The sequence below is a fragment of the Temnothorax longispinosus genome, chromosome 8, assembly GCF_030848805.1.
Source record: "Temnothorax longispinosus isolate EJ_2023e chromosome 8, Tlon_JGU_v1, whole genome shotgun sequence".
NCBI lineage: Eukaryota > Metazoa > Arthropoda > Insecta > Hymenoptera > Formicidae > Temnothorax > Temnothorax longispinosus.
In genome coordinates, this window is record NC_092365.1 from 3,616,450 (window position 1) to 3,636,972 (window position 20,523).

General features: G+C 40.9%; 1 protein-coding gene across 44 annotated transcripts in view; it reads right to left on the reverse strand.

Annotated features, from left to right (window-relative positions):
* LOC139818089 (uncharacterized) overlaps nucleotides 1–20,523 on the reverse strand; it is a 151,146-nt gene that overhangs the window by 37,140 nt on the left and 93,483 nt on the right. For 7 of the 44 annotated variants that reach the window (XM_071786552.1, XM_071786545.1, XM_071786547.1 and 4 more), the window contains one exon: nucleotides 72–125. The exons of 18 other annotated variants lie outside the window; for them this stretch is intronic. In XM_071786552.1, the coding sequence (XP_071642653.1) occupies nucleotides 72–125 (54 nt within the window). Of the gene's footprint in view, nucleotides 1–71; nucleotides 126–2,991; nucleotides 3,330–4,408; nucleotides 5,139–19,948; nucleotides 20,000–20,523 lie in introns of those variants that run through there. 19 more of the 44 variants (XM_071786556.1, XM_071786539.1, XM_071786529.1 and 16 more) reach the window with 13 other exon arrangements.

The following is a 20,523-nucleotide window of genomic DNA, read 5'->3' on the forward strand; positions in this document are numbered from 1 at the left end:
CTTAATGGGTATCAGTTGTAGAATCGTAAATTAAGGTTTAATTATGCAAATGGCTTTTCCACTATAAATACCTGACGCCGCAGAAGAAAGATAAGACGTTTCCATCAACTTGGGCGAATACTCACCTGGAAAAGAACAAGAAACATAAAATTAGACATTTTGTTCGATTTAACGAATCCTGTAGACAATGTAGACATAAAAAAATTTACATTATATCATCTCCTTCTCAGAAAGCTGCTTTTATTTGCTTGACTTCATCGTCATGCTTAACTTTATCTTAACAGATATTTCATTTGAGCTTTAATCATCAACAGATTTAATATTGAAACATTAAAGCCCAAAACTTTAAGATCTATAATCTGTATCAGATTACACAGAATGGATTTCTATTTATAATTTTATATATATATCGTATATTTTAATTTTTTAAATATTTCTTATATGGCAAATAAAGCTATAAATATTCTTTATAATTTATAATAAATTCGATTGAATTTTTACATAAGTTATAAATCTGTGAGTTTTAAATTCTAAATATCGAAGAATCTGTTGAAAAGACAATCGCGTTAAATTCTTTAAAGTATATCTAATACGTCAGAAGACACATGGAAAGAAACTTGGTATCGCAAGCAAACCCCGAGGAGTGTCCTCGAGCATCGCGAGTTGGCACATTGCAAGATAGCTCCTGGTACTTTTAGGCTTCGAGTGCAGTCGATGCAGTTGCGAAAGTCTCGGGAAAAGAAGGGAAGTTTCGATTACGAGAAAAGGTGCCGCGTCAAGATGCCAGCGCAGCGATTCGGGCATCCTCGAGTGTATCAACGTATTGCCTCTTATCAGGGATCTTGGCGAGAACGATCCGCCGCGATAGCAAAGCAAGTCAATAGCTCGTAAAATCCAATCGTATAATTTTCAACCCGCGTGACGCTTAATTATACAACGTACTGAATCATTTTTATTTCAAATCCTATATAAAATAATTTGAATAAAATATAAAACTTGACTATAAAATATTTGACGATTCTATTGTTGAATCTTTTTACCATCTTTTTTAATGAAACGATTGCGGAATCTATTTAAGTTACTGAAATTATCTTAGTTACTTAAATTGTGTAATGTCTAAATATTATATTAGCTTTTTTTTTTAAACACTGATTAAAAATTTATCAAAAAATTTGCGGCTATTAGAGATTGACGCGATAATAATAGGATGTATTTTAGGAGAGTATATAAAAGAATATAAAAATATCCAAAGGAAGAAAAGAGTACTCATGTCGATTACAGAGACGATCAGAGTCCCAGGACACAATAGGAAAGAGAACGACAAAAGGAACCCTCGCAATCGATCGCAGATTGTTTATCTAGGAATAAAGCAGCGCGGTCGCGTTCCAATCTTGTTACTTCTTTGAAGTCGAGTTTCCTTTTTCTGTAAAGCATGGAACGTTACGCAGTGAAGAGATAAACGAGCCGGGTGCATCGCGCACGGAATTATATGAAGACATGAAATAGCTAGTATCATCGTCAGAAGGATTCTCTCTCCAAGGCCTCTCTTTTTCAAGCTTCACTTTCTTGCAATGTGCGAAATAAAAATACATATACGACTGACTACGAAATATTTCTCGGTCCATATTTATTGCAGAGCTAAAATATGAAATAAAAAAAGTGAAGTGCAGAAATGTCAGAACGGTATGAATCTGTGGTCGATTTTTTGATTTTTCTGCGATTTAGCGAGTATATACGTAAAAGAAAGCGTATAGCAAGTGTATAGTTGATTTAAAATTCCGTCGAGTTATCGTCAATATCTTACGAGGTTTCTGCATTTTTTATTTGCATGATAAATCTAAGAATGGATACATTCTCCAGATTATAGAAGTAATTTCTTTCTTCGATTCACGAATATTATAATCTGATACTTGGTAAAGAGCATGGTACAGGATGAAATCCCGACTGCATGTTACGTTCACATCTCAAATCCTCAAATTCCAAGTGACATATTTACATGACATATGTAACTAAGGCGACAGCACGCGAAGGAGCTAAACGTTGATGCTTTCTCTGCGATCACGCGCGGTCTTTGCTTTCGATTGAGCTATCTAAGATCTTTCAGTTCACCTTCGTCGCCGAGGTACTCCCTGCAACTTCATGAACTCGATTTCTCAAAGAGCCACGATCAACAACTCCCGCAATCCCCAAGAGTAGGTATATCTTGAACGCGAAGATCCCATCGAACTTCTACTATCCCGACCGAACACTCGCAGGGGATTATCATTCAACATTTTGATATGAATAACTCTCTTTCCATGAATAACTCCGTTTTTGAAAGGTTCTATTTGGTTCGTTAATTCTTCATGTTCATAAAAATATTTATGATTAAAAATGACAAGAATCTCACGTTTCAATCCTCTTTAATCTGATGTATACATTAATATAAGTATAATATTAGTAATATATATAATATTAAATAATATTAATGAAGTTATAAAAATAAAATTTAATTTTAATTTTAATTTTATTAATTTTAATTTCAATTTTAATTTTAATTTCAATTTCTATTTACAGGCATCTTGCATCGATATGCAACGAGATACTTGCACCTCAATGTAACTAGAAATATATTTCATAGCGTATCTTCATCACATATTTTTAAAAGCTGTACGGAAGGCACATTACATTGATTATTTTTTAATTATTAATTCCACATCCAAAGATGTGTGTGACTAAATTCTCCCATATCTCTCGTGAGAGATATCGTTTCCAAATTAGTCGGACGGTGTATATCATTACGAATAAGAAATAGGATCCCTACTCAGAGACCCTGGATCAGTCTTGTATTTTTAGTATCAGTAGCCGTACGAATTACACGATTGAACTCGCGTCGACATGCGAGAGGCACGCGAATATCTTACTATACAATCCCGCGGGATAGACCGACGGATCTGGTCGGAGCCGGCCGGTGAAAAATTCAGCGTGCATGCGAGCAACAGGGGAAGGTACCTTCGTCGCCAGAAGTTGAGGAGTTGTCCTCGGGTTCGGGCGACGACCCTGGGGATCGTCGGCCGACTCTCGAGTCCGGTCTGCCGCACTCGCTGCCGGCACTTCCTCCGCCGCTTCCACCGCCTCCTCGGTGGTCCTCGCGCTGACGTGCTGTTCCTTTCTCGGGGGACACCGATCGGGACTCCCTGGACTCGGCGGCACCGTACGTGCCGCCACGTCGCCCTTCTCTGGCTTCGAGTCCAGGCAATCGTTTGCTGAAGTCAGTGGGCATCGCCGGCCGCTTTCTGGGAGTACGTTTACGTTTACGCCACGGTTTACGCGCCAGGGTAGAATTCTTTCTAAATTTTTTTTTTCGGACATGAGACTCGGTATCGCGAGAACCGAATGAGTTTGATCCGAGAAACGTGTCGAGACGATTTTTGGCACGACAAACAAACGTCGCGATATCTCGTTAATGCGAGTTTAATTAATAAAATCATTCATTTACGATGTTACATGATTTAATTTTTAATTGCTTTCTTTCATTACTTCATGATGTAATAATAAATAAAATAAAATGTAAGCTGTGTAAACTTGCAAACTATTAATTCGATAGTGATAATCGCGAGATTGGATATAACGGCTCGTTTAGCTATGGATTCAGAAGAAAGCGCGAGCAAATACAAATGAATAACTTGTTTTAATAAGTGTGAATGACGCCGTCGTACGAGCACCATGTTGAAAATCGGGATATTACGCCTGTTGATTTTATCCGACAACAGTACGTTGAAGCTAATCTCGGGTATCTGAATGTGAAATGGAAGTGAGCGAGCCGGACTCTGCATTGAGCTTCACCGAATGATGCATGTGATCGATCAATTTCCTCGGATGACAACGTCAAGCCGTCCTAATGGATCAATAGATCCAACACGAGCATCGACCATCGCGACGCGAAAATGTCGTTCGACGCCATTGTTTCGTGAAAATGACAATCACGCAGTTTTCTGGTTATCGTGTTTTCGTTAATTAACCTGAAGCTATAGATTAATGTTACAAAATTAATGATAGCTATATAGAGTGAAATAATAACCATAATAATATATTTCACGCTTTCGTATAATTATACAAAGTATTTCTATATAAAGCGTTTACTCATAAAAATCATTAATTACAATTGCTATTTCTATTCTTCACCTGTGTAACAAAAACTCGCGAAGTGAAGTAGAAACCATAGAAATTCAGATAACTAGTTCTATGGGGGTCGATAGATGAACTGTCCATTTCGGAGGAGTATTTGCTCAGAAAAAACTACAAGTCTTTTTTTTATCTGTTAGATAACGCGAGTTCTCAAGCACGATGAAGAAATCGACGGTCGATGCTCGATCTGTCCCCGAAGAGTACTGCGTGAGAGTAATGAACTAATATGTCAGTCGCGCACCGGACGTAAACGTACTCCCTGAAGTCGTTTGGACGATCGGTCGGGGCCGATCTTTCTGAGGCCGGATCTCTGGACTCGCCGGCGGCGGCGGCGGCGTTTCCGGTCGGCGACGCTCGCTTTCCGGCGGTGGTCCCTGAATGATGGTACTGGTGATGGTCTCTGGCTCCTTCGTGGCTGGCGTCACGGACATTTGCCAGGTCAGCGTTGGCAGCAGTCTTTGCCTCCTTGGCGGGTGATGGCGGCGGAGACGTTGGTGGCGATGGTGATGGACTTCCTGCACGAGCAGAGTAACACACTGCTGCCTTCCGCAGGGTCTCCCTGCACAGCTCGGAGAACATGCTGTCTCCCCCATGGCCGGGGCCCCACCGGACCGGCCCGCTTCCTCCTCCTTCCGTTCGCTCTTCGTGGTCCTCTTCTTACTGTCCGCGAAACAGTCACGAATCTCGCTCGCCGTTCATCGTCGTCTCCTCTTTTCTTTCCTGGGGATCGTCAGCACGGCGATTTCACCACAACAATTGACATCACATTGTCGAGCAGGGAACCGATCGCGTCGCGACCCGCCTGTTCAGATTCGATTCGAGAATGGAGAACTCGTTCGGGCGAGTATCTGAGAAGGAATATTGGTGAGGTTACGTCGGACTTGGGCTCAGGTCGTCGGCCTTTGCGTCGTAGAAGTTGGCTCGTGTTTCGCAGTCAACGTTTAGCGATATTGGAAGGGAGAAATAGACACTGAAGTGATGGAGAAGATGATCGTTCAAGAAATTCCTACAGCGGATTCTTTGACAAATCAAAATTACGTTTGGTATCTCAAATTTCCTCATTTTTCTATACCCTTACCTCCCTTTTTAAATATATTATTACACTTCTATAAACACTTATTAGACAGTGAAGTCTATAAAAGGAAAATATAAACTAATCTTACATTAGAAGCGACGAGAGAGAAATATCTCTGTAAAACGTCACATGATTCTGATATACTCGTAAACATATTCACACAAGTAACATAAGACGGGAGAACTTGCGGGCATCATAAAGCATGGTAGGCACGCCGCCGCGGCGCCGCGGGCAGATGACACGGATGCATAGCGCGAAGGTGTTCATTAAAGTAGGGTGCACGACACGGTGTGTAGTGTTACGCCGGTCATGGGCTCGTAACAAAAATGTCTGGCTGATTGCCAGCCGTTTGAAAAATTTACAGCCTCGGCCGCGATACCGCCGGCGACGCGAAATGTCTCGTACAAAGCGGCATTCCGTGACGTTCACGTTTAGGGGGTCTGCAGAGAGCGGGGGAGCACCGCAGCGATATCGATTTACATTACGCTAAAATTACACCGCATGCTGTTAATTTAGCTCCCGCCGCGTGGGCATGCGAGGTATTTCCATCGCGGGCCCCGTTATACGATTTATGTCGCGTATTCCACTCCCGTCTCCCACACGTCACTTATTGAAAATCATCAAAGCGAGTTTAACGACTCCGCTCGTGTGGTCACGTTAAATTAGGCTCGTGGATGTCCCGTTAACGATGTTTGACCGATTAGTAACTAATGATCGCTGATGCTATATCAAATAATTAAATCAATGCTAAATTGAGCGTAAAGGAATGAATTAGACACGCGGATTCGCAATAAGAAAAATTATAACTTTCTAAAGGATATTAATTATAAATCAGGTCTATCGATGAAGTGATCATCAATAAAGATTCTACAGAGAACGAATTACGTTCCGCAATTGTTGAAAATTCTATATTTCTACATCTACAGGATTACACTCTTATACTCGTCAAGGTACAGGTCGATAACGAAGCTAATCAGTTTGCATCGACAAAAGCTCGTCACTATGATATCGTGATATATATAGTCTCGCATTAATATTTGATTTCATCAATAACGGGAAGATTGCATTCGATTATTAAACTGAATGGCCGAATGTCAATGACGCGTTGCAGAAATGCACGTTTATTTCAGCCCGTCTTCCGCATCGCGAGCGTACAATAGATTCTATTATTTAGCATTCGATTACGCGCCGCGTTAATGAGGAAGTGATAAGTGCGGAATCGTCCATCTCTCTCGCGCTATCGGCACGATCGCATTTCAACGTAGATAAATATTGCGCGGATGGCTGGGTTTCGAAAGGAAATTCCTTATATCCGCTATCCGCGCTATCTAGGTGCGATAAGTATAAATTTTCGAGTGTGATCCGGCGAGAGAATGATTTGGGAAGTTTCGAGGAGAGGGAAATGCGGCGCGCTTTTCTATTTTTCCCTCTCCCTCTCTTCTCCGTGGCGGAAAAATGGTCTACATTCCCGCTTGAAGGACTCTATGATTTATCGTTGCACGCGACGTTACAGCGCGCAAAAACTCTTTCGGTATGCGCACACTTAGCATGCACATTATTCCGTCAAACGTCCGCTGTACCATTGCCAACCACACATCGGTCATTAGAAAGAAAACAGAATTGATGAGAATACCCGAACACGACGATTTTCAGTCGCGCTAAAGCGAATTTTATTGCTTTCGTTGAAACTGAAGAAATGAGTATCTCTTTACCGTTTATCATCCATTTTCGAGAAGCGGGTCCATGAAATAACATGAAAACAATAGTTCTCATGACTTAATGCTCGTATTTTGCGCCAAAAACAATTTTATCATAAAGAAATCTTGCCTATTTGCGGACATTTGTTTCAGTTCAACATTTTAGATGTTTTCGGTGATTGGATTAGCTATTAGATTAAGCTTCGTCTAGATTTAAGCAACAGATTAACTTCGGTTACAAGATTATCAAGGAATACGTTGCCAGGTTTCGATGCAAATCCCACGAGATTACGTCGTAGTTCGGCGGAATACTAAATGTCTTCCTTCGAAACCTGATCGCGCAAAGTTGTGACGCGAGAGTACCGGAAGCCGACGGAAGTCGTGGCGGACAACTATCACGGCAGAAACGTCGTGCATTTTCATTCGGGTGAGGCTAAGCGATTCACGTTCATGCGTGAAAGCAATCGCCGACGGCTAGTCGGCCTTGCCGATCGGCAAACGAATCATCGAGCTTCTGTCAGAGTCAGACGTGCGTGGGAACAATGGCGCGTCATTCTCCTGGCATCTAGTACACATGGAGACATCCTCATTTTCATTTGCATATACGTGTTACAACGTGTCCATAATATCTGCTAGACGTTTCATTTTTTTTTTACATCACCGAGAGAACTGCGGCAAATACGAGAGAAAAGAACGGATAGTGCTTTCCAGATAAGTCACTTACGCGATGTGAATAATAGTTGCAATATAAAATAAAATCGTGACTAGAATCACGAAGAGGTTGAGAGAAGGTGCATCTCAGGCTGACGACGACGACGTTAATGAGCGACGAGAGTCAAAGGAGACTTTGTGAGAGACGCGATACATTCGATGGAAACAAACGAGCGACTTCAAAGTGGTGAAAATAAACGTTTGAACGTTGGCAGGTTATTGCGAGCGAGATATTGCAAGTCATCTTAATTTAACGTTGTCTGCTATTCGGCAAGTCTCATGAGAATTCGCCGTTCGGTTTAATTCCGGTACTTTAGGCCTCTGAACGTTTCTAAAAGATAAATGGCGAGGCATGTGTGATGCGGCCGAAATTCATTATGTTAATTGCTGTCCCTGAAGCGAGGGCGGATATAAGCCGAGAATTGAATAATGAAACAAAGGCAACGGAATTAATTTTATTCCGTAGGGGGTAGATGATCGGCTGTGGCTCTTGTGCTAAACTGCAGATTGCCGTAATGGACGTGGAGAAATTTAAATAATTAAATTTGTGCTATTATTAAACATATACGTTTAACAGACAATTATAAAACTTGAATTGGAATAGAACTATCAGCTCGAATATAAATAGAATTATGAATTTCTTTCAATATTTTAGGCAAGAAATATGTATAGGCATCATTTACTGCTACTCAATATCAGTAACTTGATTTGAAAGTATATTTTTACTTTTTCTTAATAAAAGTGTATCATGTTTCCTTTATCTCTAAAATAGGACACTGCGCTTTAATGAGAGGAAAGGATATCTTGATATCAAGCTGTAATTATCTGATAAATCCCTCCATGATGAAAATCAATAACACTAATTAATTTTATATCAACTTAATCTCTTATCGAATTTTGCAAAAAGTTTTAGTGCAGAAGCCATTTTCTCATTTTATGATGACATGACATTTCAATCTCCTATAGTCAAACTTAATTTTAAATAAGTTTTCTCGGATAGATTGACGCGTATCGTCGCGGAAGTCGGTAAAAATTGATTTTGATGGTTTAAACTCGAACTTTGATTACGAACTCTATTTGGAACGCTCCGGGTATTTGGTCGTTTTCCGGAAAATTGTGCCTGCCAAGACGCGTTCGGCTCGGTCGCCAGTTACATAGACTGCGAGGATGGAAAACAAAAAGTTCCCTCGAAAGAACGACGCCACGATGCCGCTGGGGATATAATTCTGTTACCATCTCTGTGCCACTTTGCAGCATTTTGCTGGCAATCGGACCAACAATCTTAAAATACGTAACGTTGAAAACTGAAAAGATAACACCAAGTAAAAGGAGCTACTTTGTGGATAAGATTGATAATAATGATAATGATGGCAATTATGTATCCGATTTGAAGTGTCTTAAACTAATAATACGTGAGGTATCGATATGCCGATCGTACGACGCGGATAAGGTCAAAGTTCAATCATGGATTAATCTTGAAATTAGCCAATCTGCCGTCGAGATCGCCAATTTAATCCTTAATTCAAATGAAGTCCATGTTGATGCGCGAAATTGCATCGATACCAGGCGGTAATCCCGGTGAGATCGCAGTGGCCACGTGATCGAGACGTTTGTGATTCCATCTGTCCACGTGCGACATTTCGCGAAGTGGATTATCTCAAACATCTCATGCAACGCAATGATTCAATAACTTCTATCACATCTGTACGTACATTCATTTACTAAAAAGCTTTTTTTAAAGACGGCAAAAAGTGCAGCTCATAAATGTGTTGATCAATTATCTTTGGTAAATTAAAAACAACTGAGAAGATTAATTAGAAACTGTACTTTCGTTTATTGCGTTGTTGTTGCACGAAAGTGTTTTAGAATTCTATGTGGAAATTTAACAAAGCAGAAATGCATGATGCAATAATCACGTGACCACAATCTTGTAAATTGTATATCTTCTTTGAAGCACTCTACGTTTCTCGGCATTTAGTTAATGAAATAAGATCTGCCAAGACCTCCTAAAGGAAAAATCAAATACAAACAAGTCGTATAATTGAGGCTGCAGCAAAGAAGAGCGTATAACAAATTAGGTTAAATTAAACATTGAAATTGCAATCTTTCATAGATAAAATAATCTGCCGATGTACACTTCTCAATTGCCAAGCTATTAACTTCAATGATTGGTTCACGCTATTTCAGCTATTTCTAAAATGCACATTGAATCGCTTTTACCACACCCGGTTTTCTTCTCGGCCTCGTCAAGCTATCAGATTCGACTAACGGAAGCAAACAAGTAATAACAGACGCGGTTAAAGGGACAGACATGATCAATTCTCATCCGCATTAAAACGAGCCAACCGCAGCGGACCGCAGAGTAGTAGGAGATCAGGACGAAAGAGCGGAGGGAGATTTTGCGGCACGAGAAAAGCACGACGAAAAGCACCTCGTTTCCGACGCGTTCACCTCGTGGCAAGCCGACGTGTCATCGCGACAACCCGGGGTTCAAGGTGGATGGTCCCGGATCCACCTGCGTACCGGATGGTCTCCAGGCGAGAACTGAGCCTGCGAGATTGCCGAGAGGGAGAGAGAACGGCGCGAGGTGCTACGCCGAGGCGACCCCCGTCTGGAGGGTGGCGCACGCGGAGAGGGTCGCACCGACTCCCACGAAGGTCCGACGTGCGCCGCTCGGTTAGTACGTGCGTAGTACATCGTTGCGAGGATCCTGGAGGGCTGGAAAGAGTCGGAGGGATATGGTGGAGAAACAGGAATGGAGGAAGGGTGGATGATAACGGAGGGATGGAACGAGAGGGGCGGGTATTATACTGTCAGTTAGTGCGTATTCGGTATATTATACGAGAAAAGAAGACAAAGTGGAAGAAAGAGGGAAAAAGGAGAAGGCTGGAAGAACGGTCGTGAGATGAGACGGAAAGATAGAAGAATCACAGATACAGAGGAAGCGAAGGAGGAGTGGGAATACCGGCGGTAGTGGCCGTCCTCCATCGCCCGTGGTGCTGAACGACGCGGCGCTGGCGCTGGTGTTGCATCGATCAGCCGTCGCCGCCACCACCTGCAACCCTCTCCCGAAATGGTCAACCCTCGATCTCGTAGAGCGGCGCGCGTTCGACACATCCATCCATTCAGCCTGTGCCGCCTAATTCCATCATGATCTTCAGCCTCCTCTTTCTCCTTCCTCTCAACATGGGGACTTCTCTCTGCCCATCACCCCCCTCGTCCTGCTTCTTACTCGCCACCGATCGACCGATGGGCTTGATTTATTATTTTGCCCATTCAAGTTTTCGCCCCGTCAGCAAGCGCTTTCGCGTGAATTAGCGTTTTGAATCGCGCCAACAGTGGTCATTGCAATTCGATGGAGAACCAGGTGACCTCGATCAGAAAATCTGATATCTCGAGCCTTAATACTCGAGTGATCGTAAATATAATCCTATAATGAAATTGTGTGAGATCACGTCAGGTGTTTTCGAATATTTTTGCATCTTTAGATAAGTTGAAAGTAGCTTCGAGATGAAAAATTGACGTAAGATATTACAGAACATCGAGCACCAAACGAACAGATTTTTGTCGAGGGTCGATCCTCAAGGGTCCCGCAAGTGAAGATTTAGGATAGAGAACGGCTGGCAATTCCCATAGTCGATCCGCCTTTCTCTCGGTCCACGGCGTCGTCCTCGAGGATCGATAACCTTGAAGACGCCGTAGCAACGTGCTCTAGGGTTTCTCTACGAATCCCCTGACGGATCATGGCGATACGGAGTAACACGATGCGGGAATACAGAACCGTACAGAAACGTCCTTCCTTTTGGGGAATTGTCCGACGGTGAAATCACGTTATTTCTTCCCCAACGTTAAACTCGCCGCGATGAAATTCTTTTCTAGATTGTCGCTTTTACGATATGATAGCTCAACGAGACGAGCAAATATAGCTTCGAAGAAGTAAAAGAATTACGAGCTGCCTCTTATTTTACTATACATGAACGCGATACGAATTCAGCCAAGAAAATAATGGTTCGAAATTACGTTGATCTTAATCTTAGAATCATGCATCATGCCAAAACATCGTAAAATTCTAAAAGATAACGTCTCAAACTGATACCGATTCGACTTGTTAGTTTTTCGGAATATTCCTGCGCATAAAATCTTTTGGAGAACCAATACATTGTCGAGGCGTTGTCCCACTTTTCGAATTTCGCAACTATTTTGTCAGGGGCTTCTCTCTCTCGAGTCGTGTTTGCTACTTTCTCAAATTTCGCGATTACGCCCTTTCGAAACTTTCTCGCTCTCAACCGAGAGAGCGATGTTTCCGAAACGTCACACCCGAATTTACATTGTTGACGTGAACGACGTGAACGACGTGGCTCGGTCTTGCGTATGTGTCTAACCGAAATTCCGGGCGTGTCTGGCGAGATGGGAAGACGGCCAATTCGAGAAACCAGACTAATCGGAATCCCTCGCCGCGTGGAGCCCCGGCGTATCCATGTTTCCGCGCAAGAAACATCTCGACGGCACGGCACGGCGCGACGCGGCACGTCCACCATCGTGGTCGGTCTTCTCTCGTTTTTCTAACTGATCTCGGAAGAGGACTCCCCGGGGTGGCCCCGGCTTTTGCTCTCGATCCTACCTTAGTCTGGAAAATTACATCCCGACACGGAACTAATCCGATGACGATCCCTGCTCAGGGTGATTAGTTTTATTCCAAACGCGCGCTTGTGGGTAAACTGAGTACAATCAATACTAAATATTTCATAACTTTGGAGTAATAATATTAAATCAAATGCGAAATAATTTGTATTTATATTATGGCAATTTAGTAAGATAATTTATTAAAACCTCGCTATAAATGATCTCGCGCTTCGATGCTTATCTAAACATTCTAATATATATAAAAGAAAAAAGTTAGTTTTTTCTCATAAAAAGCATTGTGATGCATTTGTATCAAACTCTATGCTAATCATTTTTTGTCTCACACAGAGTAGTAGTATAATAAAATGTACTGATTATTTTTAGTAGTAAAAAAATTAATGAGCTTGAAACGCGCACTTTCATAAGTCACGTTTTAATAACTCGTGAAAGAATCGTCCGAGCTTTCAAAGAATATAATATATAAGAATCATTTAATCAAGGTAATCAATTCCAAAGCATCCTTGCGTTCGCGGTTCGACATATTTAATTGGAAAAGTTTTCTCGTGCCCGCGGGAGAAAAAAGCTGCGGGAGTTTGCGACGCCGCGCGATACGATCATCAATCGTTAACGAATTAGTCGTCGAGTCTCGAAGAAGTTTGCAGCATCGAGCCTTATCGCAGTACCATAATTATCCGGGTCGAAGACGAGCGCTCGAGAGTGAAGCAAGTTATTTATCGGGAGATTAATTTCAACGCCGGGAAAATGTCCATCGGCGGGGAATGCGATTTCTCTCGAATCTCTCGTTATCGCTGTGAGAGAGCGGGAAAGCGGGAAAACAAGGAGCACTTCGCAGCACTTAAAGTGCTTTCGCATCTCTCGTTCCACTTTGCATTCGTAAACTTGCTTTATCGACGATTACGTTCATTCCGGTCGTCAATAAGTTGCGACGAAAATGTTATATGAGAAATATTTGTTCTATACGAATAGCTAAGAAAATTATTGTTAATAAGACCGCTTTTCTTTTCCTCTAGGAGCTTTGAGCTTTAATATCAGATTTTCCATTAAACGCACGAAGGTACCCTTTATCCTCTTGCCAATATTCCCATGTGACTAAACGAATTAAAAACACGCATTTCCCCTTCTGTCAGTTTCGTTAAATTCCACCGGCCACCTCGCTTAAAATCACATTCTTCCACTAAATGGAAATCAATCGAATGGCGTCCACCCTGTCCATCTACGTTGCCGCGCCGTCGCGCCACTCCGTTAATTCTCGTCATATCGAACTTACGCGGCAGCCAAGTTACCCCCTGTATTCTGTGCTCACACATACGGTTTTTCACACGGCCGAGGGGCGACATGCACTGTTGCTTTTGCGAGTTGTCCGAATATTGTCGCCGGATTCTCGACTATATAATAGCTATGCACATATTCGCTCGCACCTTGTTTAAACGAAATCAGGATTTAGTCGACCGATTCTTGGACGTCAAAATGACGAGGGTATAGAATAGAATAGAAGATCTACCTTTATATCAGCATCTTTTTTTAAACTAAACTATGGTTTTAACATTTCATATTTAATATCCTATTGAGACATCAGATTCTTTTTTCTTTCTTTACGAATCACTGTCGTCGTGTGGACCCGCTGTCTTCGATACAATAACATTTTCGAAAAAGTTTAGTGGCGGGTCTCTTTCAACTTGAATTATAAATTATACCGAGGAGTCCGAGAGTCTTTGTCCAAGAACATTTGATTCCTATCGGGACACTAAGAGTTACACTCGAACGTAAATCGATGGATCAGGTTGTGCGCACAAGGCTGAGATTCTTCGAGTCGAGAAAATTTTATTCTCATATATTTTTCAGTTCTCGAAAGTAGCATTCGCCACGGGAATGTCCAAGAATTGGCTACCATGATATCTCTTCGATAGACAAAGATCGATCGCATAAGGCATTATGTAAGTCATATTTTAAATCAACTGGATTTAAGAGTATCACGTAAGATATCCGTCAAGCTTTAAGTCAAAATACTAAAATAAACTGCAGCGACATTTTTTCGCCGTCGTTCCCTGTTTCGCCGGTTAATTGACATCTCCCATGACGCGAGCGGAGGGAAAGGATGAAGAGCGATGTGTGAGAGGAAGTGGATTGGAGGGAAATGGCCAAATAGGAATTGCCCGGATGCTGCGAGGTTGCAGCTGCTGTCGCGCTGAAGTAGGACGAACGTTCTCCCCGACTGCGTAAATAATAAACGATTCCTCGCGCCAGCTGCAGTGGCGCGATATACAAGCTCACCCGCGGTGAGAAGATTCTTTTTCGTAAAGCGATTTGGAGGACGGAACAGTTTACCCATCCGCCAAGTTTACTAAAATTATGGCGTGTATGCTTGAATCGATTGATTCGAGATTCGACGACTAATTCGTCGACGACTGATGATGGTGTCGCGCAAAGCCACACGATTTCTTTTCAAAGATTGTTTCGCGGATGGGGAAGAAATGATCGAACGTCTCACTATTCTTCAAATCTGGTTCGTACGAGACGATCATAACGCGGCACGTATAACCATGTTCGTCAAAAAAGATCGTTAATCAAAACTTAAGTTTTTGAATTCTCATTTGACGGAAGTTTGAGCAAACTTTGCCATGGATGTGGCAAACTCGACGATCTCTGCGAGGCAGATCGGCACACCGCGTATTCACCACACGAGGGAGGAATTATTCAAAAACTTGGGCTAGAACAAGTACATACAACCGTGATATCGGTAACTTTCCTGGTAACAACATGCTATCGTGCTTGAAAATACTTTTCATATAAGATGCCTGAGAAGGAATTTGTATTTATTTGGCAAGATATCGAAAACAGGAATAAACGCAGCCTGCATTATATTGCTCGACATATTTTATATATTTCATATAACGAAGAACATGTAAAATCATTCATATATTGTTATGAAAAATTTTCACTCATTTAACTTAATTTCTAATAAGAAAAATAGAAAAAAATTAACTTTTAGCATAAACGATTTTTCTTAAAAGCATATTTTTAAACACAGAAATGTTGCAAATTCATTGTGTCAATGATCGCATTAACACGATAAGAATAATCTTAGATTCCTGCTTTCGATCGTGTTTCTAAAATGGACGTTTCTATAATGGGATATCAGTCCTTAAGTTTCAATCGTCGGAAGTGGGATAAAAAATACTTCCTTGCAAATTTCGGTTTGTGCGTGGCATTAACGATCGGCCGTATCGCTAGTCGTTACCGCGATCCTTTTATCGCTTTCGAGATTTATGTCAAGTGCACCGAAAGCTCCGGGCATTTCTATTCGATCGAGATAAGGTCGATGCCGCACAGATTCCTTTGTCTCGCCATTGTAGCCGGTTTCGGTGGACCACCTCGACGGAATTGTCGAGTGCTTCCGAGCCACAAAGGCGTACGGCATATTTCGGTATCAAAGAATGCACAGTGTTATCGCCCGATATATATATATATATATATTCGCGTGAATTTTGGAACTGGAGATCGAGTCTTTTACTAAAATTAATATGTATAATATATTGACAATGTTAACAGCGATGTCAAGTGTTTTGTCCTATTCTTGCGCTTTTCATATAATAGTCTTTCTTTCTCAATTTTTTTACTTGAATAATACGCGGTAACTTTTTCAATTGAATTTTCGTCTCGTTCTTATAATGAACGGGGCTACAATGGTGACCTACCGCCAGCAGCGTTGACAAGCGTAACGGACGTAAATTTAGCAGAAAACAGAGCCAGAACTCAATTATAATGGCTGCGAGCAACGAGGAAACACCCGTGCTGCTATTTGTTTGAAAATTAATTTTCGCCGTTAATTATGAGATTTTCCTATATTCGAAAAAAATAAGATTACCATAAAATATAATATTCATTAAAATGAAAATATACATATATATTGATGTTTTAATAGGATGCAGTTAATTTTCAATCATGAAAAATCATCGGAAGAAAAAAAAATTAGAGATCTTGCATAGTACCTAAATGACAATTTCGCATGAAAAGATTATTTTTTCGATACGCTCGTGATTGCAGCTCTTATATTTGGGGCAACCCTTTTGTTTTCGAGAAAGAGTTGTTTTCGGAACGCATCGCTTCCTAGAAATATAGTACGCGAGAATATTTTCCTTTATTCGGATCCACTTTCTGTAAAATCGGAATTTTTCTCGTTGTTCCTCGTTGAATAATAGAAAAATATATAAAAATATACCTCGTGAAATAACATTTTTATTTAGTTAACAGAAACATATATTGAATCTAGATTTCTCGGACAAGAAACTGAAAACTGTTATCCAGCCAAATATTTTCTCGCTTATATCCCATTCGAGATAATCTAGTTCGAAATAACATCGCGACAAAGGCCTGTAAATATTATACTGTTGCTAGGAATAACTGAATGTTAAATAACTTCGACAGCAAAACCCCATTACGAACTAAGAACTTTTCTTCATCATCCGATATACCTAACCTAACTTATCGAGCTCTGGGTCTGAGAGTTTCAGTACCTAAGCAATTTCTAATTAATACAATGACTCACTATATAAGAAACCACTCTCCGCTATTCTGAATACAGTGTCCCGATAACTATTCTAGCCACGTGGAAAGGCGGATATTCGCGGAGGGCGAAGCGGGCGTAAAGTGCACGTTCATCGAATGGAAGCGGTTCATTTGTGCGTCTAAATCCTCCGTCATTGTCAACTCATCCGTAGGATTTGTGAATCGCGAATCGATCAGGAGAAAACGCAATATTCCTCGGATCTGTCAACATCGAATCGAAAGTCGTGGATTAGGCAGATTATTATACTGAATCATCGATCCGAATTCCTTTTAAACACGTTTATATAACTCAAATTTTGATCCCGTTAGTATTAACACCATTTTGAATTATCAGTGAGAAATTGATTGCGTTGGTAGGCGGAAAAAATAAATAAGGAGTAAGGTGGAAGTTAGCAAAAACATAATGACAGAGAAAAATCACGATGCATTTTATTTAGGATATACAATATATTTAATCGGCAACTCTTAATTCCGTCATGTTTTGCTGCCCAGCAAAAAAAAAGTACTAGGGAAATATATCTCTCTGTAATATACGCTAGAAAAGGGATTACATGCCCTTTTTCACGGGAACAGCTTCTACGTTAGTCACAGTTAATACCTCTGCATTTAAAACTGCAGTTCGCCAGTTATGCGCGCGCATGAATCGCGTGAGAATAAAAGTGTTTTATTAAGAACAGCATTGTGAACTTTCTCGGCGATTTTATTAAACTGCACGAAGTGTATTAAGTCAAATGTATTCCCATGAACGATATACGCTAAATCGTTTAATGCGACGAAACACTCCTGTGGTAGAACATTCATTATCACGCGGTATTATTTCGTAAAGCCATCGAGCAGCTGGATCCCTGACATTGTCTTATTCAAGATCTCCTTGCCAGAGTTGGAAGACAAGATTCGCAACGGAAACAGATGGGGTACCGCAGTCTTCCATCCGAATGTCGATAACGTTCGCGTCTGAAGTGAATTTGCGAAGTCGGCTTTCTGATAGACGTCGATCAGTTAACCAATTTAAACGATACATCGATCGGACGCATCAAACGAGTTCAACGTGCAAAATATCGAGTGGCGAACACGTACATCGATTGCGCACGGAAATTACAACGTCTTCGAACGTTATGCAGATTTCACGTCATTTTATGAGAATTTACAACATAACAGATAACAGATAACGGAAAATGGAAATGATCGACGAAATTATTCTACTACAAAATATTTTATCAATCTTAAAATATTTCATTAAAATATTTCATAAACTAGAACCAGTCTTGAAGTGAATTGAAACATTTTCATGACATTAATTGGAAAAAGCTTCATGATAAAAATTTGTAGGTACACAATTTGTACGTTACGACATATCGCGGCTTATGCGATAAGAGTATCTTAATCTTGCTATTTATATATCATCGCGAGCGTCATGAAGTTAAAACACGAACTAGCTTTCGTTACGGGGAAAACGATAATTACCGTCATCAAAAAACTCATTGAAAATTAAAGCATCGCTCAGAATACTTGATAAACGAGCATTATCCTCGCTAAATAAACCAAAGCTATTTTAACAAACCAACAGTTCGTTCTAAAATAGTAGAACAAATACTGACCAACTTTCGTAATGTACGATAATTAGTCAAGTGTCTTAAATTAGGAGCGTAAATAATTAATCTTCTTTAAATGCGTTCGACGTATGAGAATAAACTGTCTGCAATCGGTCAAACTAGAACGCTTTGACATATACATATCGTTCGCGTTTATATTTGCTCAATAGTGCAAATTGACAATGGTCAACGCCGCTCTTGATTCAAAATCAATATTTAGCAACACGTTCGTCAACGACACCATTTTAAGACCCGCTTCATTGATTCGCGTCAATAACAAACCTCGTTTTTCAGAATTTGCCTATTTGCTTTATTTACGACTTTTTCCCAGTCTCTCTCACTCTCTTCTTCTTTCTTGCTTATCAACAATGTATTAAGCATCAATGAAAAGTCACGTATATATCCCCCTTTCGCCTCTTTGGCATTCAAGAGCTTATTAAGAAGGCCTTGGAACTATTGACACACACAGTAGACTTTCTCACAAACTCTGAAAACTCGGAAGAGTCTGAAATTAATTGCTCGTCACGCCCGGAGCCCTTTCGAGGCAGCATTACTTCTGGTTAAAAGTATTTCGGAAAAGGACCTTCTTAATGGTACTTCCGTGCTGCCTTAAGGCTGCTCGACACGTTACATAACAAAAGAAAAAAAAAGAGAATCAGAGAGAGAGAGAGAGAGAGAGAGAGAGAGAGAGAGAGAAGCGGCGAAACGAACGCATATACGCGATGCGCCGAAGTTTCGCCCGGATAATTTGCCACACGATACGCCCTTTGGGCGCGGATTAAGCTCTTTGAGCAGGTACGTATTCTCGAAGGACTCGGCGAATTTCTCTCTCTCTCTTTCTCTCTCTCTCACTCACTCTCCATAGCTCGGAACGATAACGACGTCGTAAAAAGGCGACTTCGCCGATAAAGTGACTCTGAAATATGGCACACCGATCATTTGCGCTTTATCCCTCAAGCGCCGGGATCTCGCGGAACGTAAACGCGTTGAAGTGCAATATCGCGTGACCGCCGTGGACTTCCCACGGGGGTCTCGATATGTAAATTCCCCCCTTTAATCTCGGGGAATTAATCCGACCGTTATTTATTTCATCCTGTTTTAAAAGGCCGTTTGGTCATTCCCGGTGTCGTCACGCTCGGTGCAATCAGTAACGTGGATTTATTCCAACCATATTCATATTGTACAGAACCCGTAATTCACACTCAAGCGATTAATAATTTCAGATACTACCCGAATAAGCAATATTTTTGTTTTATGCCATCAGGTGACAAAAACACTCTTGGAGGTTCAAACTCGATTTGAATCTTATATCGCGGTGAGTTATTGAACTCAAAATTCTACTGATGTGTCAATCTCTGCTTGAGAACACATCGGTTCACGTTTGTATCAGGCTGCTGTTTGGTCGGAAGCGGTTGGATAAAATGAAACGTCGGGCTCGAGAGAATGACCGAACACGGCGTGTCCTGTAATTGCATTCGCACGACAAGTCTACATACCGCGATTATCTGGATGACCTGTATAGCGGCTTTCTATGGCGGGGTACTCACCTGAAACAGAAGAAGAGAAAACATAAGGCCTATTGCAATTACTGAACGACGAGGCATTATATAATGTCGGATAGTAGTGAGCGTTCTCTATGTTTTGGCGCAATGCGGATAAAGATATTCTTGAACGACTGTAGTAGTATCGAATGTAAGATATTATATTTCTTTATAAAAAAGTATCTTTCGTAAAAAAAGCACAAAAAGATAAGTCTACTACAAAAGAGGCGTTCTTCCCAAAGATATATTACCGCCGGTAAATACAATACAATATATAATATCAGTTTTCCGAGATATTGTACCAATATTTTCTTAACAGACATAATGAAATATTAAAATATTAAAATCTGAACGACCCGTTTTTAGCTTGAAAGTAAAATAATAAACTTTTTATAATATATATAATAAATATGCCATAATTATCTATTATATTTCTGCCTTCAGGAGACGGGATGATATTGGTTGTTCTAGTTTCAAGGTATTAATATACTGATATATAATCTATAGGTGTTGACAATAAATGATCCATG